At 36.8% G+C, this 27224-nt stretch overlaps 3 protein-coding genes and 1 pseudogene across 4 annotated transcripts; 3 read left to right on the top strand and 1 right to left on the bottom strand.

The window, feature by feature from the left end:
* Nucleotides 1-11172: 11172 nt before the first annotated feature.
* Nucleotides 11173-12701, top strand: LOC143562849 (transcription factor RSL2-like). The gene is made up of 3 exons (XM_077050539.1): nt 11173-12115; nt 12215-12346; nt 12452-12701. Exons 1-3 carry the CDS (start codon nt 11891-11893, stop codon nt 12542-12544), a joined length of 450 nt encoding a protein of 149 aa, XP_076906654.1. The 5' UTR covers nt 11173-11890; the 3' UTR covers nt 12545-12701.
* A 1969-nt stretch (nt 12702-14670) lies between these two features.
* LOC143562863 (UPF0481 protein At3g47200-like) lies at nt 14671-16228 on the top strand. Its single transcript, XM_077050551.1, has one exon. The coding sequence runs from the start codon at nt 14696-14698 to the stop codon at nt 16226-16228; it is 1533 nt and encodes a 510-aa protein (XP_076906666.1). The 5' UTR covers nt 14671-14695.
* A 4986-nt stretch (nt 16229-21214) lies between these two features.
* LOC143562868 (UPF0481 protein At3g47200-like) lies at nt 21215-23177 on the top strand. The gene has a single exon (XM_077050557.1). It carries the CDS (start codon nt 21480-21482, stop codon nt 22977-22979), a length of 1500 nt encoding a protein of 499 aa, XP_076906672.1. The 5' UTR covers nt 21215-21479; the 3' UTR covers nt 22980-23177.
* Nucleotides 23178-23213: 36 nt separating this feature from the next.
* Nucleotides 23214-26120, bottom strand: LOC143562869 (uncharacterized; annotated as a pseudogene). The gene is made up of 13 exons (XR_013140567.1): nt 25705-26120; nt 25351-25519; nt 25192-25272; nt 25020-25098; nt 24825-24940; nt 24636-24746; nt 24446-24555; nt 24054-24360; nt 23890-23967; nt 23763-23813; nt 23584-23670; nt 23414-23491; nt 23214-23338 (listed from the first exon to the last, which is right to left on the bottom strand). The product of XR_013140567.1 is annotated as an uncharacterized LOC143562869 (transcript).
* Between the last annotated feature and the right edge of the window lie 1104 nt (nt 26121-27224).

The following is a 27224-nucleotide window of genomic DNA, read 5'->3' as shown; positions in this document are numbered from 1 at the left end:
ATCTAGTCTGATTCTCACGCCTGAGGGTGGTCACAAGGAGGAACCCCCCCTTCTCAGTGACGAGCTCACGGTGTCTGTTTTGCAGGTCGAGAAGAATAACCATCTTTGCCGGACCTAACCCTCGTGGGAAACATCTACTTAACCCCCAGATTATCCATAATCTGCCGGGGTCATTTAGTGTTTCTTCATTGGCGCCATCCGTGCATTAAGCTAGAACTATTTCTTTTTCTCAGTTTTTTCAAACTTCTGGAAAGATGGTTAAGGTCACTCCGACGCCAAGGCCACCGAGTGACCAAGAAACTCCGGTAACCACAACCCCAGCTACTGGGGGGAACACCGGTGAATACACGATTTTTACGAACACTACCCCGGTTACCCAAGCCGGGGCAAGTGTAGTAAACAATCCTCCCCTGGGATTCGTTGATACCCAGTTGGAGACACAACAGACGAGGCTTCCCCGCCAAACACTAGAACAAGTTAAGGCTTGGGCGGAAGCACGTCAGAAAGAATTCCAAGCCGAGTTGGATGAACGTTTACGTTCACTCCAACAGGCCAATGATGAATTCGGAAATACTCGCCAACAGCTCAACATGAGCAACGATTGCGAGTATTTGGACGATGAAGATTGGGAAGAATCTGACAGTGACGCAAACCCTCGTCATAAGGCGAAAGGGAAGCGTAAAGAAGACTTCCACTCGAAGAGAAATTTCGAGGAAACCCTCAAACCAAAGAACACGGGGGGAAACCCACGTGACTTCTCCAACACTTTCAGACCAACTGTTGCGAATGCGGGAACGTCCAAATTCGCAAGGAACATTGCGGAAGCAATCGCTCCAAAGAGTGCCAAACAGATGTCCAACATAGGCACTTACGATGGCATATCTGACCCGGACGATCATCTGAATAGATTTATAGCGGGGACAACCGTCAGTAATTGGACGGAACCCACGTGGTGTTACACGTTCCAAATGACGCTCGTCGGGGCGGCCAGAGCGTGGTTTGATCGTCTACCGGTCCACCACATCTATGATTGGCAGACTTCCAGCACAAGTTCAGCCAGCACTTCAGTCAACAAAGAAAATATACTGAAGAGCAATGGATGATTCTCAACTGCGTCCGAGAGGAAGACGAATCTTTGCTAGACTTCATCACTCGCTTCAACTCAAAGAAGCTAAGTCTGGGCACCATTAGCGAAGATCTTGTTCGCGCCGCTTTTATCCAGGGCGCTGAGTACCCAGAGCTCATCCGCACGTTGACGGGTAAGGATGGCATGCCATCCACGTGGGATGCCATCATGACAGCAGCTAAACACTTCGCCGAGACGGAGAAGCAACTGGGTAGAAATCTTCCCCAGAGCACAAACCTCTACACGCAGAGGACAAGAGAAAATAACGTCCGTACCGCCCGACAAAATAAGAAGAGGAAGCTTGGTATTTGGCAGTCAAGGATAAACTTTGACACCTTATCCAGCTCTCGCCCTCTCTTAGGCGGAAGGGACAATACGCACTCGTCAAACCGAAATCCCAGATGGACGCCACTCACCAAAAGCGTCACCGAGATATTTGCCACCGAGAAACTCCCATGGCCAAAGGCTCCGATAATACGACAGCGTCATAACGTTGATCAGAGCAAATCCTGTGACTTCCACGGGACAAAAGGCCATACCACGGAGGAGTGCACATCTTTGAAGGATATCGTCGAAACATTCGTCAAAGATGGGAAACTCACACACCTCGTGGCGTCAATCAAGAACGGAGGGAGGAATGACAATCGGTACAAGGGCAATGGACGAAAGCCCGTCGACATCAGCATTCACATGGTTCATGGCAACGTCAGAGGAAGAAAACGACGAACAATGGAGCCAAGTGCGTGGAAGGAAGCCGAAGTGCGCTTCCCGCGTGTGCCAGGAGAGCCCAACAAAGAAGGCCCCATAGTCATCCAAAGCCAGCTGGGGCACTACATCACCTCCCGCACTCTTGCTGATAACGGCGCTTCGTCAACGGTCATGTACAGGTAGTTCTTCGACAAGCTAGACGACGAAGACAAAGAACGCCTATAAACGGTTTACGCCTCGATGGAAGGGATCGATGGCAGCACAAACACCCCCTTGGGTATCCTATCTTTCCACGTCACTCTTACGGACGGGAAGTACTCCCGCACAGAAGACGTGGACTTCGTCGTAATGAGGAAGCCACACCACACATACGACATTCTCTTCGGGAGAGATGGGATGGAAAGATTTAATGCCGTGGTGTCTTCGGTCCATGGCATGATGGGATGTCCAACAGCTGAGGGTGTCGCGATGATCACGGGTATTCCCCAGGTATGCATCGCATCTGTCTCATCTAAACCCAAACCAAAGATCGCTAAACCAACCATTACCGAGCCAGAAGAATGGGCCTTTCAATGGCAAGTACCCTGACCAGGCCGTTACCATTGGCCCAACGATCACTAATCCTACACGCACCTTACTCAAACGATTATTGCAACAAAATGCTGACATCTTCGCGTGGACACCAGATGACATGACTGGTGTACCCCGAAGTAAGGCGGAGCATAAGCTCAAGTGTGACCCAGCTTTTACGCCGGTCATACAAAAGCGTCGCGTAATGGGTGCAGAACAGGCTAACGCTTGTAGAAACCAAGTCAAGGAACTCCTTGACGCAGGAATCGTACGCGTTAGTAAATATCAAACATGGGTTTCAAATCCCGTCATGGTACCGAAATCCAACAAACAATGGCGTATGTGTATATATTTTAAAGACCTAAACAAAGCATGCCCCAAGGATTGTTACCCGTTACCCGAAATTGACCTTAAGGTAGATTCGTTAGCATCGTTTCGCCTTAATTGCTTCCTTGATGCGTATAAGGGATACCATCAAATCCACATGGCCGTTGACGATCAGGACAAAACCGCATTTCGGACGCCCGATGGCACATTTTGTTACCAAATGATGCCATTTGGACTTAAGAATGTTGGGTCCACGTACCAACGCCTGATGGACAAAGAGTTCCACGCCCAAATTGGAAGGAACTTGGAAGTTTACATGGATGACTTGGTCATCAAAAGCCTCGAGCCAGAAGCGATGTTGAAAGACATCGAAGAAACTTTCAACACGCTCTGAAAGATAAACATGAAGCTCAACCCGAGCAAGTGTTCTTTTGGGATGGAAGAAGGGAAGTTCTTAGGAGTCATCATTACCAAAGATAGCTTCAGAGCGAACCCTGAAAAGGTCGAAGCCATTATGAAAATGGAATCACCTACTACCATCAAACAGGCTCAGACACTGAATGAACGACTAGTCGCACTTAACCGCTTTTTGGCAAACCATGCGGATAGGTCGTTCCCATTCGTGTCAACATTGAGAAATTGTTTGAAGAAAACGCACTTCCGCTGGACACCAGAAGCGGAAGCAGCTTTTCAAGAGATTCGATCACGCTTGATCGAACTCCCAACGCTCACAGCACCAGAAGTTGGGGAGGAATTAATTCTCTACCTCTCTGCCACAGACAGAGCAACTGGGGCAGTCTTACTAGTAGAACGAAAAGGCATCTAGATGCCCATCTACTACGTAAGCCGCGTCTTAACGGACGTGGAAACCCGGTACTCTACCCTGGAAAAATTAATCTTAGCGCTTGTACAGGCTTCACGCAGGCTAAGACGATATTTTCAAGGTCACCCAATCACCATTCTCACAAACTTCAAACTTGCAAACGATCTAGGCAAACCCGAGTTTTCGGGACGCCTAGCTAAATGGGCAACTGAGTTGGGGGAATACGTGATAAAGTATAAGCCAAAACCAGCCATAAAAGGCCAGGTCTTGGCCGACTTTATTGCGGAAGTCCCCGCATCGGGGGAAAAAGAGTGCCAGGAAGAGGCTCAACCCTCTCCAGCACAAGACACTAACGATGTCTGGCGACTCTATACTGATGGAGCAGCCAACAACGAAGGTTCAGGCGCAGGGTTGAAACTAACTAACCCGGCAGGCCAAGAATACACTTACGCTATTCGGCTTGATTTCCCAAGTACGAACAATGAAGCGGAGTACGAAGCATTCTTGGCCGGATTAAGAATTGCGCGTAAGATGGGGGTAAAAAACTTAGAAGCCCACGTGGACTCCATGCTAGTAGCCAACCAGATAAACGGGACGTACACGGCCGTGAATGACATAATGGCCCTCTACCTTGCACAAGCCAAAACTCTTATGCGCGATTTTAACGATTGCAAAGTTGTGCACATCAAGCGAAGCGAAAACAAATCTGCGGATGCGTTAAGCAAGCTTGCATCGTTAGCCTTCACCCACTTGGGAAAGGACATCCGCGTTGAACTCATTGGAGCACCATCAGTCCCGCACAAGGAAATTTGTGTCATCCAAACCGGCACGGAAACGTGGATGACACCAATCATAAATTACCTTGCGGCGGGTATACTACCAGAGTCAAAGACACAGGCAAGAAAGATACGTTGTAAATCACTGAACTATCAACTTGTTGATGACATACTTTACAGGTGTAATTTTCTGGGCCCACTCCTCAGATGCGATGACGACCAAGATGCCGATTACCTCCTAAGGGAAGTACACGAAGGCATCTGTGGAGTACACGCAGGTCCACGCGCAGTTGTAGCTAAGCTAAACAACGCGGGATACTTTTGGCCGGGGATGCATACGGATGCGCTGGCCTACATCAGAAAATGTAAACTTAGGCACCAAGAATCTTAAGCAACACGACAACGAGACTTAAGAAACATAAACATATTCTAACACCCCATAAATAATTCCATAAATAACTAAACTTAGGCACCAAGAAATCATCCTTGGTTCTTGAACTTTATATCTCCACCAGAGTTGCTCGCTTGAGATCTTCCTTACGTTCCATCTTTATACTTTTCGCATTAATCATTCGAGTTTTTCAAATTGGTAGTGCATCAAGTTTCACACCGAGCTCGTCAATCTCATTAAAGAGAACTATATTTCTCTCATAACTACATCTACATTTTTATTTATATTTTCTTTCATATATATAATTTACTTTCACGCTATTATTGATTATTGACAAATATAAACAGCTTAATTACCGAGAGCACTATGATATTGATATTGAAGAAAGACTTTAAAGAACCAACACGAACTTATCATCATATGCCCCTTGTCATCATATAAAGTACGTTGATATCCTATGGAAGATTAAATGAACTTAAAACTTGAAAGGAATATCTCTTCTTTTATGTGATTGTGCAATCGTGTGTACGTTGGAAGGATGCATGTTACATTGAAACTACCAACACTTGGTATACGAATTAACACTCCGCTTAGACCAAGGGAGTATATATGTTAGATAATAAACTAGTTTTATAGTGATGTGTCCTGACCTGATCCATGACGAATTTTTAGATGTTGCAAGCTATGTCCCCTTTCAATCAATCAATCAATCAATCATACCCAGTAAAGTCCCACTAATAGCAAAGCTATAAGTAGGGTCTGAGAAGTGTGAGATGTAGACACACCGTACTCCATGTCCCCTTTCCCACGTTTAATTTAATTGCATTTTTTTTATGTTTTTGTCTTTCTATGTATGTATTGATCCATTCAACGGATTTACTATCTTGGAGCCTAACTCACTCTACGGATCTCTTATTGTAATATATTCATAAATACGTTAACAATACAACGAAAATCACAACAATTAACAATAACTTATGTTAATATATATGTTGCAATAAAATATAAGTTTGACAACCTTCAATATCATTAAATAGACAAATTATTATTGTTATTATAAAAGGAAATCGTTGAAAAAACAATTCCAATGTTCTACTTATGTATTAAAGTACCGAAGTACTAATATGTAATCACGATCGACTCATGGCCTGTTCGCCTGTTCGAATTAGTTACTCCAATCATTGCATTATATATTTTATTTCATCATATCTTACAAGATTTTATTTTGTTTTTTTATAGACATGATTATATTCTTTTTGGTTGAACACATTAAACAAATGCATAATCTATAATATATATAAACGAGGACATAAAAATCATACGTGTCGCGATGTGGTCGTTCTCCTGTTTTTTGAAATCACCAGATTTGCTTGATTTTTAAATGGCGGCTTCTCATGCATTTGACCCGAATTCATGGGTTTGGGTCTTATCAAACCCATATATTTCTTAAATGAGTTATAACATCTCATTAAATTAAAAATTATTCTCACCAAATTATTAATGTAAAAATCCTATAAAATAGGATATAATAAAAATTAATATCTTATTTTAAAAAAGATATATATATATATTATTTAAATTAAAAAACCAATTTGATAGTAAAAAAAATAAATGGGTCTTCGGTCTCATCAAACCATAAGTATATTATTAACTTTCATATTATATTATTTATAATTAAAAAACCAATTTTATTGTAAAAAAATAAACGAGTCTTGGGTCTCATCAAAACCATATAGCTTTTAAACCGGGTTATAACATCTCATTTATTTGTGAAACAATTTATCATCAAACCATAAATATATTATTAATTTTCATACAATAAAAAAATATAAATTCAAAAAATAAATAAATATTAGAATAAATAATATAAAACAACCCCCATAATACGTGGGATAAAAACTAGTTTCTTATATATAAGTAAGAATAAGATACTAAAACAAATTAAAGTAAAATACTTAATTACAAACTGGTGTAACCTTATAAGGTGAACAAGTTAATTCTCTATATTTAACTTCATCAAAATATATAAGGAATTGATCCACCAAGTACAATAATTGAAAAAAATAAAGAAATTTTATAGTTTAAATGATTAAGGTAAGACACATAAAACTTATTTTTAAAGATGCCAATACATTTTCGTTAATTAACTTAATAGTTAACAAACAATTATAACTATGTGGTTATGATTAGTCTCCGTCTAATGATTGGTTAAGACTTCCAGCATTAAATTAAGTTATCATTTATCAAAGAATACACTTTTAGACACCTCGATCATATCTAAAATCATATAAATTATTTCGTTAATCTTATATTTCATTACCGTTGTAAATGAGCCAAGCCAAGGTTCATTCAAGCTCGTTCAATATACGAGAACTCCAGTTCAAACTCGGCTCATTACAAGCTATATATATGTCTTAAGTTTAAGTTGGCTCGATTACTATTTATTTTATATATTACGTATATAATTAAGTTATTTACTATATATATTCGTAAATATAACCTTCATACATAGCATAATACATATTATTTATGATTATTATTATTTTAAGTTTTATTTTTATTTCATATATAATCATTATATAGGGAAGTCATATATTAAATAAAACCACTAAAATACATGAAAACTACATGAAAACCCACTTTAAAGAAAAATCTTTTTATTTTTATTGTTATTTTTACAATATTCTTTTATTTTTATAAAAAAACATACATGTAGCTAACGAGATACATATATGTTTCACTGTAGCTCATAACCTGCGTACATATATTTCGTATGAGGTATATATATATATATATGCAATTTTGTTAGAGCTATATATTTACTTTCATGAGCTAAAAATATTTCTTCATTTAATTTTACATAGTAACCTTAGACCCTTCGTAGTGGGGCAATTTCCACCCTCAAAGCGCTCGGGAACACTATAACATTCAAAAAATATTCATACTAATTTTGTCAATTTAAGAAGTTGAGGGACTAGTTAGTCATTTAGCTAAAGATTTATGGAGGCAACACGTGTCCTATAACTCATCACTATGAAAAGACACATGCCACATGATGGCAACACAAATGACACATGTCAACACATAACAACTCATGCCCTCAAAAGTGACATATGGCTAGTGACAAATCAACATGAATGTCACATGTCAACATCTTATGGCACGACTCATCATCAAGAATGACACACGTCGCATGGTGGTGAGTGATGGTCCGACCGAGGATGTCTATAAATAGTGAACATGGGCTCCTCAATTGTGGCATCCAAAACACCAAATCACTTTCACTTTCTCGAAGTTCGTGCCACCGAGTTCAAGTCCCAATGCCTCTCCATAGTTCAACGTTCCATACCCCGACACTCTATGTATAGTCGAAGTACTGCTCGTTCGTCCTTAAGCGTTATACTTATTTTAAGATAAGAGTTATGTTTAAGATATTTCAACTCATAGCTTAGATCTTAGTCGAGGATATCGCCCAAACCTTGAAAAGTTTATAGATATATTTAAGTTCTTTATATATAAAGGTTTATAAAAATAAACGTTTCTTTATTATTAAGAAACATAAAGTTTTGCATACAAAGGTTATTGTCAATTGACGTTCTTCTAAAGAAGAAACGTTAATATTTTTTTATATATAAAAGATACTTGTAAATAATTAATCAGAAAAACATGATGTGCATGCTGTAACTAGAATGGTGATAACACCGGTAGTCGAGTCTCTTGTCTAAGGAAAGTAATTCCAATAAATCTCAATCAACCGCGGGACTCATTTACTTTCCTGGAGAACTTGATGAGAGTGTTCGAACATATTAGGCCAAATCATGCTACATCACACGTCATACGATTCAAAAGGCTTTAGGTAAACAAAGTAATCATTTTGAATAAGCACGGTTTCTCCTAAAGAAAGAAACGTAGAATTTGGATGATTTCTTCTATATGAAGAAACGTCAATATTAAAAAGTAAAATTTTATAGACTAAAGATCTAAAGTAATATTTTAACAATAAAATATTCAATCAAGGTTTAAAGCTATTTAACCAGACTAAAGGTCTGAAGCTAGATCATTTGATCTAGATAAATTATTAAATTATTATTCTCGAACTATAGGTCCGAGGTAATCGTTAATTGAGCAACTCGTCAAAAGGTGAATCCGTTCAAACTTTTTTATAATTTATAACGTGAATACGTTAAACCTTAAGATAAATGAGTTGTTTATCTTAAAAAGTCAGTCAAATATTTATATGGGATTATATGATCTCTATCATACAAGATAGAAAACAAAAGCAACTTAGCCTGAGTACACATATGTCTAGATCTAAACATATATGTTTAGCCTATCATTCAAGGCTACACGGCCTCATGCCAACAATCATAACCAAGTTCTTCAATGGGCATCAGTTCCCGAGAAACCGTAATTGCGTGTGTATGGTAAGTGATACAAACCTAGTAATAAGAAACGTTTCTGCTAAGATTATTCAAGAAAACCATCTTGTCAATCAAAGATTTAATAAATGTTTTTAGAGCCAACGATTCAACAACATATCACTGACGTATTTCCCCCTCACATTTCAGGGAATCAGATTAACACACGTAGCAAGGAATTAGAGTCACTCATGGAGTTAGATGCTCGTAAGGTAGAGATGACTCAGTTTTAAATTAATAAAATATTGTAAGCAAGATTTAAACATGATTTGTAAATCAAACACCCAGGTATTTATTATCCGAGAAGTTTTCAAAATAAATTAATATTTTATTATAACCAAAGTCTTCCGCTAAATAAACCACAACTCTGATATATTTACAAAACATGTATCAACTATTGATCACACGCTTAGGCCTTAAGTCGGGGTGTGATAAACACCGACCCCCGGCTGCTCCCCACGCAACGCCGGATGGGGTAGGAGAGGAGGCATATGATGGGTTGCTTTATTATTTTTTTTTCTTTTTAATATAAAAGATAATATTAAAATATTAATGAGAAAATGATTTGAATGGGCTCCATTCACTACACCCCTTTTAGCACAAAAAAAAACCCTATGATGACGTGACTTCACATGACACAAAACGCCTCATAGGGGGCTCCATCCACTACACACGGTGCAAAAGAAATAAGAAAAATTAATTGGTTGGTAGTAGTTTTCGAGATTTTCAAGTTAAATGTGGTTTTTGTTGAAAAGTTACATATTTGGTAAATTAACAATTATTATATAATAGGCTTGTTTATACTCGCAAGTCTACTCGGCCATGATAAGTGAAGCTTGGGCTCTCATTTATTAAATGAAATTAGCTTCAGGGTTTCGTTTAAACTTGACTCAAGCTTTTACTGAATCAATCTCGAGTATTTCACCATCTAATAATTAATAACATATCTTGAAAAGAAAAAAATACTTTGTTTTAACGTTCTTCTATGTTTATATTTGATAAATCATTATAAGTTACTATGACAACAAAATACTTTGTTTAAACGTTCTTCTATATTTGTATTTAATAAATCATCATAAGTTACTATGACAGCTAACTAAGTAAGTTGCAATACCTCTTGAAAAACACATGTTTAACCTTTTTTTTAACGGTGAATTTTTTGTGTGTTATGCTTGCCATCGCACTCTCCAATTGAAGAGCCCCGTTACCTCACTTTGGCAAGAGTATATTGTTTTAATCGGACCCACACTGGCTTCAGAGTTTGGATTGGGCGTTCCCTCACAAAATCATACCGCCGACTGCCGGCCACTTGACAATCATTGTGCCACCACAAGAGCAAAATTCTCTGACGCAACACACGGTAGGAGTAAACCCGGGTGCGCTCAGGATTTTAACCGACAACCACGCAAAGCTTAACTCAAAACCTTCATTACCAATATCCACCCAAAATGTCACAAGTAAGAATCGAACCTGGGTTTCCAATAAAAAACCCAAGCCACAATTTATGTTAGTACTGTTCTAACTTTTAATGAAAAATTATATGTAATAATTTTAGTCTTGATTGGGTGGTCAAAACTCACTTTTTAAAAGGTATAGGGGCAAATTATTTTCTTGGTGTAGTTTAAGAGTAGAAAGTAATTGAGTGTAACTCGTTAAAAAAATTTATAAAGTTGTATTATATTAAGCATTATTAATTAAGAAAATGATTAAGATGATGGTGCGTTAATCCCAACTTATCAAGAAAAATAATGTGAGTTCAATGAGTTGTAATTCGTGAGGCAGATTGGCCCACAACAGAGTCTTGGTTCTCAAAAAACTAATAAAATTAGGGTTCTTGTTCTACCAACAACAGCATTATTTGCATTAACTAATCAAGTCAATTCTCATAACATTCTTTCACAGCCTTTTAAGAAGGGTATAAATAAACCCTCATTTCCTAAGCACATACCAAAAGCCTTCTGTTCTACATTCCTAAACTAGATCAAGAGATCTACATTCCTACAGAAAATATGGAGTCTTATGGTAATGTTTTTGATGAAGAATGGGTGAATCTTGGCTCAATGTTCTTTCTTGATCAAGATTCCAATAATTTCACAAACCATGGATTGTTCTCAAGTGAGCATGATCATGGTTTTAATCTTGATCAAACTCCTATTATTTTGCCAAGTGCAAATGAATCTATCAGTTCTAGTTCATGCATTATGGATGATCAGATTCTAGCTTATACTTCTGATCATGATATCAAATCTAATCTTTATATTAATTGTTTTTCTCAAGAAAGTAGCAATGCTTCTGACTCCCCTCCCTATCCATGCCAAAATAATTTCCAGTTTTGCCCTTCTGATACACCTATGGATCAAGGTGATAGTAGCAACTTCTTGTTTCTAGCTCAAGTCTTTTCTGACGATGCGATGGAAGAAATTCATTGTTTGAAACAAAATGAAGTGGCGGAGAAGGGTAAAATGGAGAATTCAGTAGGCCAGCCTATGCCAGTTGCCGATTTGGGCAAGGTAACACACCTCAAGAGGAGGTATGAAATTCTTGAACTTCCCGCGGCATTTGAAGAAGGAAAGAATATTGATCATAAGAAGAAAAGTAGAGTTTCAAATGACAATGTAAGCATTTGAGAGTGTGAAACTAATTAATTAACTTTATATACGCCAATATGTCAATAATCTTGTGAAAGCTAACTTAATGCGGATTTAACAGAAAAACAAGATCAAGAACTTGCCACCAAAGAAGATCCAGAAGATGATTTCTGTTAACAGAAACGAGGATGATAGCGAAGAGGCTTATCAAAATAAAGTAAATTTGACTAAGAAAAATAATAGAAGAGGGAATGTACAAAGTTCAAGCTCTTGCAGCTCCGAGGACGACTCAAATGCTTCTCAAGAACTGAATGGAGGAGAAATCGTAACTGAGAAAACACGAGCTGGTAGAGGCGCTGCAACCGATCCCCAAAGCATCTATGCCAGGGTAAGTCTTCCTAGTTTGTTAAAACTTATTATTTTTTGTTTTGTTCACATGTGCTAGATCTTGATTGTTATTGAAGCTAATACGCGTTTCATTTTACAGAAAAGAAGAGAAAGAATAAATGAAAGACTCAGAATCCTCCAAACACTTGTACCAAATGGGACAAAGGTTGATATCAGCACAATGCTTGAAGAAGCAGTTCATTATGTGAAGTTCTTGCAGCTCCAGATTAACGTAAGATTCAACGATAAATCATTTCATAACATTAAACAATATTAAAGACTATGCTATATAGCTTAAATATTTAGTAATATATTTCTTGTGAAATTAATCTTGCAGTTGCTGAGTTCCGATGACAAGTGGATGTATGCTCCGATTGCGTACAATGGAGTGGACATGGGTCTCTACAACAAGATTGCACCAACACTATAAATATTAAATTTGGGAACTTTTTATTCATTGCCCAAATAATTATATACCAAATCAAGAAACGAGAAGAGTTTTTCTAAATGACTTGTAATTCTAATGTAATTACAGCCTTCATTATTCCGGATCATGATATGGACATCTTGAGATTTGATTACATTTTTTGTGATCTTTTATCGGTGGCTGCACATTTTATATAATCAGACATGCGGTGGCTTAATTAATAGGCGTAACAATCAAAAACCTTAATCAAGATCCATATATATAGAACAATAATAATTAGCCATATATGACTAGTTATGTGCATGATCAGCTGAATCTATCAGTTTAATTTCTCTATGGAACTAAGATCACAAAGTGAATAATAATAATATATGGCTATAAAATAAATAGATATATACTCTTGCATGTTTGTGAATTTGAGTCAGCCAAATCAAATAAGATTTGTGTTCAAATAATGCAATCTAAGTCAAATGTGTGTAATCTTGTATTGGGACCACATATGGTGTACGTGATGCCAAATAGCTTAGATCTGAAACTAATAAAGTCCACGCGCAAATCAGACAGGCGTTCGTGACTATGATACGGTTTTGTCACTGAGACTACCGCCAATGCATCATTAAATTACATACCCTTACAATTGGAAATTAAGCCTTAAGCAATCAATTCAAATATTCAATTCCATTGGCAACATAAAACTATGATTGGACCACTATGATTGACATATGTTGTTATATTAAAGATGCATTAGAAATTTAATTATTATTGAATTTCGTAGATATTCTATATGTCAAATTAAGGAGCGTATTTTGATTTTGAAATTCAAGATATGATAACTGATCATTTATAACTGCAAAGCATTTATTATGAATCCTAACCCTAATAACCATCTCTTGATCATACGATATTTTCTTCTGGTTCATAGAAACTCTCTTAATCTCCATACTCAATCTGAGTTTTATCCAGTCAAAACATTTGGGAACCAACAAATAGTTTTGATCTGAAAGTGTTTCACGATTCTCAGATTTTCTAAAGATATACGATTTGCAGAAATGCCCAACAACTAGTGTTGTGACTCTGCCTCTCTGATGTATCTTCTTTCATAGAAGGCCTCCTACACTAATGTACACCGGCTTTAAGCGAGTGTAATGCAAGTTTAAACTGATTACCTAAGGGAGGAATGGGGGAATAGGCCGTAGCCAACCGAACGAGAACAGCGTCCCATGGCCTTCAGTATCACAATTTCAATGCCCCTTCCAGGTGACCATCCTTATTTGGAGAAATCTTTTTGAAGGATGGAGAGGATGTAAAACAAAAACAAACATGACAAAATCTAATAATCTCTATATTAAATCAAATAAGTTTACAACTTACAAGTGCTAAACAAAACAAAAACATCAGCCGAAGGAACTTGACTTTATCCGAATGAACATAACATCATACAAAGGAATTGATTCGGACAACACAATAGAATGAAAGATCATCTGAAGGAACTTGAGTTGATCCGAATGAACATATCATCATAAAAAGGAACTTGATTCGAGCATCTTAGTCATCTCAGAGACTTGGGTTGAACTGAGTTGTCATTATATTTTTATGACAACTCAATTCAACCCACCTCCATTTTAGCTATAGCCTCCATACTAAAATTATTTAACTTTTAAAACGACACTTTTTAATTCGTACACATAAATGTTTGTTAGATCTTGATGGGAAAGGATAACATGCCAATAAATTGTAAAAGTACTTGTACTCAAAACAGTAACAACATTAATGCATTTACTTGCTCCATATGTTTCTTTCTCTTGTTTTTTAACTATGTAAAAAGTGATTTACATATTCAATTACTCCGTTGTTAATTAAATAACAAAAAGATCGGTCTGGAACCATGAGGCTCAATATGATCATCTAAAAGTTGAGCCTATACAACCACCATGTTAACTATCTACATATTTTTTATCAAAATATATATAAATGGTACTTTTATGGAGTCAAATATTAATGGTCATTGTCCTTTGGCACATGCATATAGAGTGCTAAACGTTAAATGCAAGGCACATAGTTAAGTGTGTACTGGTCAGGTTTAAGATATAAACACACACAGTAGGTACGCTATAAAAAGACCAAGAGAGTTGACTTCAATTACAGGGGCCAAAAATGAGAACCAAACTCACCAAGATACCTCTACAAACCATATGCAGATGGAGGTTTCAATGCATTGCTAGAAGAAATCTTACTCAGGATTCTGGTCCAGACTTGGCAGCCGAGCTAGAGCAAAAGCTGAATGCTGAGCTTCCAAAACATATCACCAATGGCGCTTCCATCTACCGAGTTCCTGAACGTTTAAGATCAGTCAAACCAAAAGCTTACGAACCCAATATTGTGTCCATTGGTCCATACCATCATGGAGCTGCTCATTTACAAGCAATGGAGAACACAAAGTGGACCTTCTTTCATGGCCTCTTCAATCCGAACAAGCGCAATCGTCCTGACCTGAATGCGGTGCTCAACGAACTGAAAGAGATGGAACCGCAGGCTCGTAGTTGTTACTCTGAAGATTTGAAGATTGATAGTAAGCAGTTTATCAACATGATGCTTATCGATAGCTCTTTCATCATACAGCTTCTAAGAGAAACCAGTAAGAAGTCGGTGCACATACAGAGATGGATGTTACCCGTACTACAACGTGATCTTATCATGCTCGAAAACCAGCTGCCAGTGTTTGTTTTGAACAAAGTGTATGATTTAACATGCGGCTCTTGTACTTGTGAAGCCAAAGAAAATAACTTTGATTTGAAAGAGCTTGCATTTCAATACTTCGAGCCTATGATATACAAAGATTTAGATACAACCGAGAATAGTGCTTCGGGTGTAGAAGGAAGCCACTTTCTAGAACTCTTTCGGGCCAGCATCTGCCCGACTAAGGTAGTGCAAAATAAGTTTTTGGTTAAGGGGCCGCACATGTTTCGATCAGTAACAGATTTAAAAGAGTCCGGTGTCAAAATCAAGAAGGCGGAGAATTGTCAGCCATTGGATGTAAGCTTTAAAAAGGGGGTTTTGAAGATTGCTCCGGTGAGCATGGACGACTACAGATTCACATTGTTTAGAAACATGGTGGCCTTTGAGCAATGCCACTTTGCCTGCAGACCACATGTAACCGCTTATGTGTTCTTTCTTGATAGGCTCATAAACTCTGCTGAGGATATAAAATTGCTTCATTATTCAGGTGTTATGCAGCATACTCTTGGTGGAAACAAACACGCAGCGAGACTGGTGAACAAGCTCTGCAAAGAGGTGGCTGGGGCTGCTGATGACTCGTACTTACGCGATGTTTTGTGGAAGATCAATTGCTACTGCAATGATGGGTGGAACCAAAAGAGGGCGAAACTGAAGCATGAATACTTTTATAATGTTTGGGTATCGATCACAACTATGGCTGCAGTTCTAATCATTTACCTTACTGTGTTTCAAACAGTTTGGATTCTCGGAGATGAGAATTCACGAACGCACATGTTTCATACTGGTTTTTGGGTTTCTGTTGCAGAAGCTTTTGCTATACCGTTTGGAGGTTTTAAGCCATCTGAGAACTTACCCGTGCGGGCAAAAAACGAAGCTCGGATCTTTGAATGGTTCTTGAGTTACAAAGAACATGCCGACACAAATCCTTTTTTCTTCATGAGTTGTTCGTGATTGTGTTTTGAATAATATGCAAGAAGGCCATTTTCACATGTGTTTTTAATTCATTGTTTCCATGGTTCATGGTTGTTTGGCTTTGCAAGCGAAATAAAATACATCGTATGCTACTATTTCTTATGTTATATCTGGTGTATATTCTTTCTCAAAAGGACTCCTAAAGTAGGACTGGACAGTAGACAGTGGCGAAGCTTGGGCTTCGTTGTGACCAAAGTCACGGACCTAAAAATTTTCGGGTCGACGATTTAGTTCGTGTTGGTGGTTCGGTTCGGGTCGGATCAAACAATATGACATCTATATATCTATTTTTTTTTCATTCGTTTAAATGATTTTTCTTACAAAAAAAACTATATAATTTTTAACCAACAAAGACCTAAAATATTCATAATAATGCGAGAGCCGAGATGAATGGTGAGTACCTTAGAAGAAGAATTACAAAGTAGCTCGACGTCCTTTAAGATTTTTGAATTTCTCAATTATGGATTCCGAATCAAATGTTTCAGCAAATTCTTTTTCTGTGAATGTACTCTAAACTGAACATTACCTCCAATGTATATAACAATGTCATGTCAGAACTAAACACTACACGGGATATGCTCTTATTCCAAAATCCAATCCCGTTATTTTTTTTTATGTTATGTTTAATCAAGTTTTATTTTTACAAACAGTCCCTCAATTTTGAGTTTTAGAAAAACAAAGCTTTTGAGTTTTATTTTATAACTTTTGTTTATAAAAACCACGAGGTTTTATAAAAAAAAATCAAACGGTGGTGTATTATATTTATAAAAATATCAGTGGTGACCGGTAGCATTTTGGAAAAATACATCGGGGGTGACCGCGGTTAATACCTATAAAAATTTTTAGGAAATATCTCGAAATTTACCCTACTAACGAAGAAAACGACAGTGACCGGGGCCACCCTCGATCCCCATTGAGCTTCGCCCCTGACTGTAGACAAACCGAGCATTCAGTGAGAAGTCCATTTATGTCCGTTCATTTAATAAGTGAACGAACATGAACAATAAAGTTCTTTGATTAACTAAATGAACGGTTACGAACAAAGGGCCATGTTCTTTCTAACCAGAAATTGTTGGCCCAGGCGGATCAAATAACCGAATCAAACGAACTTATCAAACAAACTAACACGAGATATTGGGGTGACAACCCTCGACTCTTTTCATATAATCAAATGAACATACCAAACGAACTTCACGATATTATCAAACGAACATGGAGATGAGACTCCTAACTCTCTCTTGACTCTCTCTCAACTTCTCACAAATAAAACTAATAATCTAGACCCTATATATAGGCTTATTAAACTTGCTCACCAAGACATACTTTTCCTAAACCTACTACAATTCAATTAAGTAAAATAACATAATAATCATTAACTTTATTAATATTCAAGATTAATCCTTCATTCACCCCCTTAATCTTGAATTGTATTTCTTCTTGCATTTTTTCCTCCTTTTCAACTGACTATAGCATACTTGCTTCACCGATTCTTCAAACTTAGCATTCGTTCCTTTCGTACTTAACTTTGAAACTACATCTTCATTTTTTTCTCAAATCGCTTCTTCTCATCAATTCGTTCTTGACCAATACTTTCGCGAACTCCAAATAAATCATTCGGGATTGTTCCAAACCGAATTTCCTTCACTTTCATAATCGATTTCACATCATGACTTTCTTTCTTTTCAACTTCAAAGCTATTATGCTTACAACATACCTGAAGCTTGATGTTGTACGTCATATTCAGATTTCTCTGAACTTTCATCAACAATCTCTCTTTCTTATCATATAGCCTCAATGTCCCATTGTCTATTTCAATCTTACGTCCTTCTTCATCCAACTTTCCCAAGCTAAGAAGATTAGTCTTCAACTTAGGGATATAGAAAACATCACAAAACGTTTTCTTTTCACCAGTCTTACTTACCACAGTAACATTACCTTTACCTTTGATCTCGATTTCGGATCCATCACCAAACTTCACTTGACCCGAAACTCCTTCATCCAAGGTAGTAAAAAACTCTTTCTTTCCTGACATATGATGACTTGCACCATTGTCTAAGTACCATGTACCTTCATTCTTTTCATCCTTTTCAAACACGTCAGGGATAACCCTTTCTTCATTCAAACTTACTTTCTTTATTGAACCAACTGCCATGAACAAAGAAGGATCAACATCATCTTCTTTCTTTGTCAAATTCACTTCATCATTCCCTTTACTCGGTTCTTTACATTCATTCGAGTAGTGCCCAATCTTATCACAGTTGTAGCACGTTACATACTTCCTTCTATCTTCCCATTCTCAGGGTTCTTTTTCCGGTATTCACCCCGTTCATCATTCTTACGCTCACCATTCCATCTTCGATTCCCGCTTCCTCGTTCGTTGTATCTTTCACGGCCTCTACCACGTCCTCGGTAGTTTTCAACTTTCTTTTCGTTTTGGGTGAACATGAGTTGACTTTGGGATGAACTTTCATTCACATTCTTGAATTTGTTTCTTTCTTCATATGCCTTCAAACGTCCAACCACATCTTCAAACGCCATTGTTTCAATGTCTGCGAGTAGTTCCATCGAAGAAACAACAGGTAAATATTTATCCGGCATAGAGTTTAAGAACTTTCTTACCAAAACCTCTTCTTCAAGTACCGCTCCCAAGCTCTTGTACTTTGATTGTACTCCACCCAACTTCGCTGCATAATATCAATACTTTCTGTCTCCCCCATCTTCAATCCATCTAACTCGGTTCTTAGCATTTGAACACGAGCTTTCTGAGTTCTTTCTGCACCAAGATAACGAACTCTTAACGCTTCCCAAACATCTTTCGGTTCTGAATACTTGGCCATTTGAAGCATCACGTCTTCAGGCAGGGTTTGAAAGATAACACCCAAGGCCATAAACTTCTTTCTTTCTTCAATCCCGCACCCTTTTCTTTATCAATAGCATCGTTCAAACCGTTCGCACCCAAAATAATTTTCACCATAACCGACCATGACGCGTAGTTGGTCGAAGTTAACTTCGATGCTTGCAAAACAAAACCACATATCGATTCTTTCATTGTTCCCGAGCTCCCTGCTTCTTTATCACCCGCCATGTCACAATCCTAATGCGATTCAAACGGTTGTCGGCGACAAATACTTTATTTTTTAATCGACAATTTCCGTCACAAAAGAAACAACCAACAACTTCCTCTAATTTTTGTGTGTCCTCAACAGCAAAATAAAATAACAAAGTTAAATATTTTGATCGACAATCACAAAGAAAATATCAATTGTGATCACAAACAATAGAAAACAAAATTAATTGTTTTCTAGTAACAGAATAAATATCTTTTGCCTCACACGGTTCCCAAAGCAAAGCAACGCAAAACAATTCCAATTTCTTCTTTGTGGATAACAGGTCCGAACGGCACCCACGTGTCTTGATTGGTGTACAAAACAAATAATTTAAAAAACTCTTAATTTAACGATAAAAAATTCTAACGACACCTTCACGGACCTCTCAGCTCAATCAGCAAACACGATCGTAACCAAAACTCTAAAAGCGCAACTTCAATCTTCGAATCGGGATAAACAAACGAGCCTAATCTCTGATACCAATTGTTGGCCCAGGCGGATCAAATAACCGAATCAAACGAACTTATCAAACAAACTAACACGAGATATTGGGGTGACAACCCTCGACTCTTTTCATATAATCAAATGAACATACCAAACGAACTTCACGATCTTATCAAACGAACATGGAGATGAGACTCCTAACTCTCTCTTGACTCTCTCTCAACTCCTCACAAATAAAACGAATAATCTAGACCCTATATATAGGCTTATTAAACTTGCTCACCAAGACATACTTTTCCTAAACCTACTACAATTCAATTAAGTAAAATAACATAATAATCCTTAACTTTATTAATATTCAAGATTAATCCTTCATATTTCAAAAGACTTGACGTTAGGCTTCTTGTCTAGGCACGGTAATCGTCAGCACTCTGTTCTCCATAATAGACTTCACCTCCTCCATTTTAACATTATCCGGCAACCTGAACCTCCTAGTGAAACTCCCACTGTTGCGTTCGACACGATGTCACGTGTCATTCTGAGTGGCAAAGGATATTCAGGGCGGGGGTGGCCCCGGCCCCCAATGTTTTTCTCGCGCAGCAGTGTAAATTTAGCCGTTTTTCGTTGGAAAATCTGTATACGTAGTATATATTTACTCGTTTGCGACCAAAAATTTGAGCCCCCCCCCCCTCGTTTATGATTTATTGTCTTTTATTTTTTAGTTATTCTTCTTTTATGGCTGAAAAACACAAATATAATTTACCTTTTGATAAAACAAGTAAAAACCTTTCCGCATTGCCACGGTATCCAAAACCATGAATGAAAACGGGTAGCAATATCAGTTCCGATAATATCAACACTGATACCTATATATGTTGTATGGTTACAACTTACAACTTTATTTTTAATAAAATCTAATTCATTAGAACGTTGAGAAAAAAAATGAAATCTAGTATTTAGTTTTTTCAAGTTAGCAAATGCAAGTTATTAGTGAGAAAATAAAATTACTTAAAAACTAAATAGGTTAAAAATGTATATTATTCTTGGTAATTATTAAACATGAAATTAATATTAAAAAAATCAATTATTTAATACTATTTGCGTTAAAGCTCCTTAATCGTCGACAACGCCCATTACTGTTCTCACAATTTCATTGGTCGTTTTCGTTCATTTATCTTTTATTTCGTTTCATTTTGTTTGGTAATAACCCTAAACCAATTGCATGATTTAGTAATCGATTGAATAAGAACTCGTTTATGGTTTTCGAGTGTTCTCCGTGTATATATTTACGATTCATTTCCACATTCTCATTAACATAACGTATGTCCTTAAAAAGATACAACGTGGTCAATAGTAAACATGTACGTTCACTATTAACATTTTGAATGTGTAAACACATTTATAAGTTATAACTACCATTTTCTAGTGATTATAGCTTTTAAAGTCATATGGTCTTGGTCTTATTATAATGCAATATGTGATCTTGGTCTTAATGCAATAATCATATTAGTCATAAAGAATCATTTTCTTAGCAAGTAGAGATTTAGTTAAAAATATTTTAACTTAAAGTTGACGTTGACTTAACTGTTGCTTTTAATTATCATTTCCAGTTCCCACATGTCTAGGGGTACTCTTCAAAAACACCAAGAAAGTTGATTTCAATATCAGTAACCAAAAATATGAGAACCAAACTCATGACCATGATTCCTCCGCAAACGATATGCCGATGGAGGTTTCGATACATTGCAAGAAGAAATCTTACTCGGGATTCAGGTCCGGATTTGGCAGCTGAGCTAGAACAAAAGCTGAATGCTGAGGCTCCAACACAAACCATCAATGCTGCTTCCATCTTCAGAGTTCCAGACCATTTACGCTCGGTCGAACCCAAGGCTTACGAACCCAATATTGTGTCAATCGGCCCTTACCATCATGGAGCTGCTCATTTACAAGCAATGGAGAACACAAAATGGAGATTTTTCCACGGTCTCTTCAATCCAAGCAAGCCCGATCGTCCTGACCTGAACGTAATACTTGACGAACTGAAACAGATGGAACCGCAGGCTCGTGGTTGTTACTCTGAAGATTTGAAGATTAGCAGCGATAAGTTTATCAGCATGATGCTTATCGATAGCTCTTTCATCTTACAGCTTCTAAGAGAAACCAGTAACAAGTCGGTGCATATACAGAGATGGATGTTACCCGTTCTTCAACGTGATCTCATCATGCTTGAAAATCAGCTCCCGATGTTCGTTTTAAACAAAGTATACAACTTGACAAGAGAACCCACGGAAAATATAGGTTTGAAAGAGCTTGCGCGTCAGTACTTTGAACCTATGATATACAAAGATTTAGATACACCCGAGAATGATGTTTCGGGTGTAGAAGGAAGCCACTTTCTAGAACTCTTTCGGACCAGTATTTGCCCGACTGAAGTAGTGCATAATAAGTTCCTGGTTAAGGAGCCGCACATGTTTCGTTCAGTAAAAGATTTGAAAGAGTCCGGTGTCAAAATTAAGAAAGCGGAGAAATGTCAACCGTTGGATGTAAGCTTTAAAAAGGGAGTTCTGAAGATTGCTCCGGTGAGCATGGATGACTACAGATTCACATTGTTTAGAAACATGATGGCCTTTGAGCAATGCTACACTGCCTGCGAACCACATGTAACCACTTACGTTTTCTTTCTTGATCGGCTCATAAACTCTGCTGAGGATATAGAACTGCTTCACTATTCAGGTGTTATGCAGTATACTCTCGGTGGTAACAAACACGCAGCAAGACTGGTGAACAAGCTCTGTAAAGAGGTGGCTGGTGCAGTCGATGAGTCATATTTACGTGACGTTCTGTGGAAGATTAATTGCTACTGCAATGAAGGGCGGAATCAAAAGAGGGCGAAACTGAAGCATGAATACTTTTACAATGTTTGGGTATCGATCGCGACTGTGGCCGCAATGCTAGTCATTTACCTTACCGTACTTCAAGCGGTTTGGGGGCTCGGAGATGAAAATGCACGAAAGTACATGTCTGGAAATGGTTTCTGGCTTTCCGTTGCAGATGCTTTTGCAATACCATTTGTTGGTATTAAACCATCTAAGAACGCACCTGCAGATGAAGCTCGGATCTTTGAGCGGCTCTTCGGTGACAAAGAACTTGACGACACGTTGCTCGACTTGAGTTGTTAGTGATTATATGTTTTGAACAATATGCAGTTACACCATTTTCAAATTTGTTTTCAGTTTCTATTTCTTGTATGTTATTGCAACTTTGCAAGCAAAATAATAATATCTCATATCTAGTACCAAAAAAGCAGTTACTAAACCAAAGATCAGTCAAAGCAGGGATCATTTAGAGTTCCAAACACAACAATTTATTAGGCTATAAGCAACAAATGTAAGTGTATAAGAATAAGACACAATAATCATTGTAATTGCACAAATGAATTGCTAACTAAACATGACGATAATCATTTTATAAACCATCTTAGATGAGGAATATGCAGACTTTAATCCTCGCCCAATGCGTAGTGTCCGGCGTTTCTATCCTGCAACCAAAAATATTTATACAACGTTTACAACATTTTTATAATTAAAATAAAGCAAAGTGTGGATATATAGACCTGAGACATCATTCGCTGCTTGTTCAGAAACTGAGTTCTTGCTTTGTTAAGGATCGAGTTAGGAGATCTATACATCCTCTGTAATAAAATATTTGGTTAATGAATAAATTTTAATCTTTTGATATATATTAGTCAATAAAAGTTCATAAATAACATGAGGATGAACAAACCTTGTCGGTCCCTGTAACACGATCCGCACCAGTTAGAAGCTTTTTCTTCGGTGTGAAGCTAAACACTTCATGAAGAAATCCATTTTCCTGTTCAATTTAAAAAAAGGTTATTAATATCAAGTGATCAAAATAAAAAATAAATAAATAATAAAAAGTGACAAAAAGCTAGACAATCGAACCTGCATGTGCTTGACAAATCCTCCACTGAGAAATCGCTTTATAAAGTTCAACTGTCAAAAACATATAACTTAGAAAACAATAAAAAAATGTAATAACACCAACCAAAAAAAAGCCACAAAACCAAACCTGAATTAGTTGGGACCAAGTTGTAGTGGTAAGCGATTCTCCACCGATCTTCACAGAGGTTTCAGGGGCATAACCGTCCTAGATATCAAAAATAATAACAATAAGAACCAATTGACATCATTAAACATGCATACTAGTGATTATAAAGAACCAATTAAAAGTACCTCAAGAAATTCCAAAATATCTCGGAAAGTGTTACGCTGATTATTAAGATCCTTTTTGGCAGAACCCTTCCCGCCTGCCTCAGCAGAAAGGTCCCGCACTTGATTCAACACTTTGGTTCTCATACCGTGTATATAATTAACGTCCCGAGAACTGTCACCATTAACGGAACCGTCACTAACAACTTTAGAAGACCCACAAAACTTTTCCAAACTCCCCATCTCATATATCAGAGCAAGCGCTTCACCAGCTGCAATTCTCACCGATCTGTCGTCCTTCTCTAAAAGAGTCGAAAAGTACGAAATCGGCCTGAATTTATTAAAAAAGGTTAGCATTTAAGTGTGTAACGAATAAAAGAACACAAACCAAAGGGGTAAAATTGGAATTTACTTACTCTTGCCAACTTTTAGGATCAAGCGACCACCCGTCCATTGTTGTAAGAAGAAACGACCAAGCAGATACGACAGCTGTTATTATTCCGGGTGATGGCTTAGTGGCAACCACCTAAATCATAACGATTTTTCAAAAGTTAGTTAAACAACGGTTACATTAATATAATTAGATAAAAAAAACGGAAGACATACATTGGGGCCGAGTTTCAGGTGGACCACTTGCCACATTATTTGCATACATCTCTCGGTTTCTTCAGGTTCTTTTCCACCAACAAAAGCAATCACAGCCAATCCCTCCAGTAACTACAAATCAATTTTATGGAAAAAAAATATTAAGTAATAATTAAATGTATAACAGTATATAAATAATTAAATATATACCGATGCTATCTTTGATGCTTCAGAACGAGATCTCAGAGACTCCAAAAAAGGAGAAACCGATTCTTCTAATATTTCTTGCGCTTTTTCACCCGGGCCAGCAGTTAGAGCTAGCAATCCTATACAAATTGAACATTGTTTTATAAACCTCAATAGCGGGTTAATTTAATTTAAATAAATGAAAATAAAGTTATATACCGATGGCATGAGACGCTAACGCTATCTCTTTTGCAGACCCTTAACGGAATTCAAGCATTGATGCAACAATGTTGCAAATCTATAATAACAAAACACAACAAAAACTTCAATCCACTATAATAATATAAACTTAAGAACTTGTTTAAATACTTTAATAACACATAATCCTTACTTTTTCTCAACAAACTCGTGCGGTAAGCTGCTACTAAACGCCTCGATAATATCCGCCAACGCCTTCTCCCTCGTGGACCCTCTTTAAAAACACAAGAACAATAAATTCAATATCGATAATTAATTAATAAACAATTAATTCAAGTAATGAATTAACTACCTTTTCTCATACAAAGCAACTAAGCTTTGATCCAACACACTGTCTTCAAGCTGCACATCCTCCATACCCGAAGTCAAAACATAATCGGACCGAATCGTAGACGATGAACTACTCATGCTATCGGTGTCATCGCTATCAAGCATTGCAGCATCCTTACGCTGTGAACTACCTGTTAAACCCCAATTCAACATCAATTAATTTAATAGTTTAATAATCATACACCCAATTTTAAAAAAAACCCCAAATTGGGTTGAATTGGACGAAACCCTAGAATCAATTAAACATATTAAGCGTAAACAATTACACAATTAAAATTGTTAATCGGGTAATTAAGATTTAAGAATAGCCACTTACGTTGTTTACCCATTAGTGACAGGTCCGATTGAAATTGTTATTAATAATCGCTAGAAGGAACTACAAGGTTGACTATGAAGACGAAAACTTTTGAAGTGAATTGTTGAATATTTGAAGTGAATTGTCGAATAATAATAATGATAATAAGCGAGAGACAAACAATCCATCAAAGGGTTTTCTAGGTTTGGGGAGATTAAGAATAGAGAGTTTGGAACAAGAGTTGTTTTGTTTTATAATTATTTGAGGTTGTGTGGAGGAAGTTGTTAATAATAATATTCGAGATGAATGGTCCGGAATATTCGCAAGGCGTGTGAGAAACAACAGGACCCGAAGGCTATGGAGAGATCCTGGCCATTGGATTTGGGGATCACGTGTTTGTTTTAGGTTGCGTGTTGGTGTTAAACGGTGCCGTATTTGGGTTGATTGAATGAATGTAAGCCCTACGCGTTGGATTACCCTAAATTTAGCCGCAAACTTACGACCACCGGTTTTTTTTATTTGTTGGAGATTTGTTTGAATTTTTTATTTTTTTTAATTGATTTGTGTGAATCCGTAAAAGAAAATAAATATTGAAATATTTTTTTGTTTTAATGTGGTAAAAAGTAAATGAATTGTTCATTAAATTGTTAGAAACTAACGAACATTTTTGGAACAGACACGATACATTTTTTAAAATTTGTTGGAGATTTGTACGAATCTAATTTTTTTAATCGATTTGTATGAATCTATTAAAAGAAACTAAATATCATAATTTACATATTTTTAACGTGTTCAATGTTAAGCGTGTTCAACACCAACTCATATTAAATACTTCAAGAATCTTGAAGAGTATTTAATATAATAATAATAATAATAAGTTTATGATTATAGATAAGGAATTAGGTTCATTTCATAAGTGTTTCTTATTGCGAGAAGTACAATAAATAAATTCAACCAATCACATTTTTTCTTTTATTTTGTCATTTATTTAATGAAAAGAGTGTTATAGTAAAAGGTGCATCTTTTCATATTTGGTAAGTCATAATGTATGGAAAAGTTATAATCAATTTGTCTTTTTATTTTTTAAAATATAGCCAAATCAACCTATATTAAATATTATTTTTTATTATATTTTATGAAATTCAATCCCGTAATCTGAATTTCATACATTTATCCATATAATAGTTCTTAAATTCAATAGCGCTGACAAATTACACAGTACATAAATTAACATACACATGAATAAAATTACACGTACACAATTCAAAATACAACCTACATAGTACATATGCGAGTCTATACAATACATAAATAAACCTACACAAGATGAAAAAATATACATACATCATTGGAAATACCACCTACACAGTAATATATGAGCCTACACAGTTCGTAAATGAACCTACACACGATACAAATCACACATATAAAATTCAAAATACTTGATACACAGTACATATATGAACCTACAAAATATATTATTTTTTTTATTTTTTCATATTATACTACATATAATAAATAACAAATCATGTTAATAGCCT

This window comes from Bidens hawaiensis, unplaced genomic scaffold (genome assembly GCF_021521415.1).
Source record: "Bidens hawaiensis isolate Kalapana, Puna unplaced genomic scaffold, B.hawaiensis_p1.1 tig00021180_1, whole genome shotgun sequence".
NCBI lineage: Eukaryota > Viridiplantae > Streptophyta > Magnoliopsida > Asterales > Asteraceae > Bidens > Bidens hawaiensis.
This window is presented reverse-complemented; position numbering and strand designations above follow the sequence as displayed.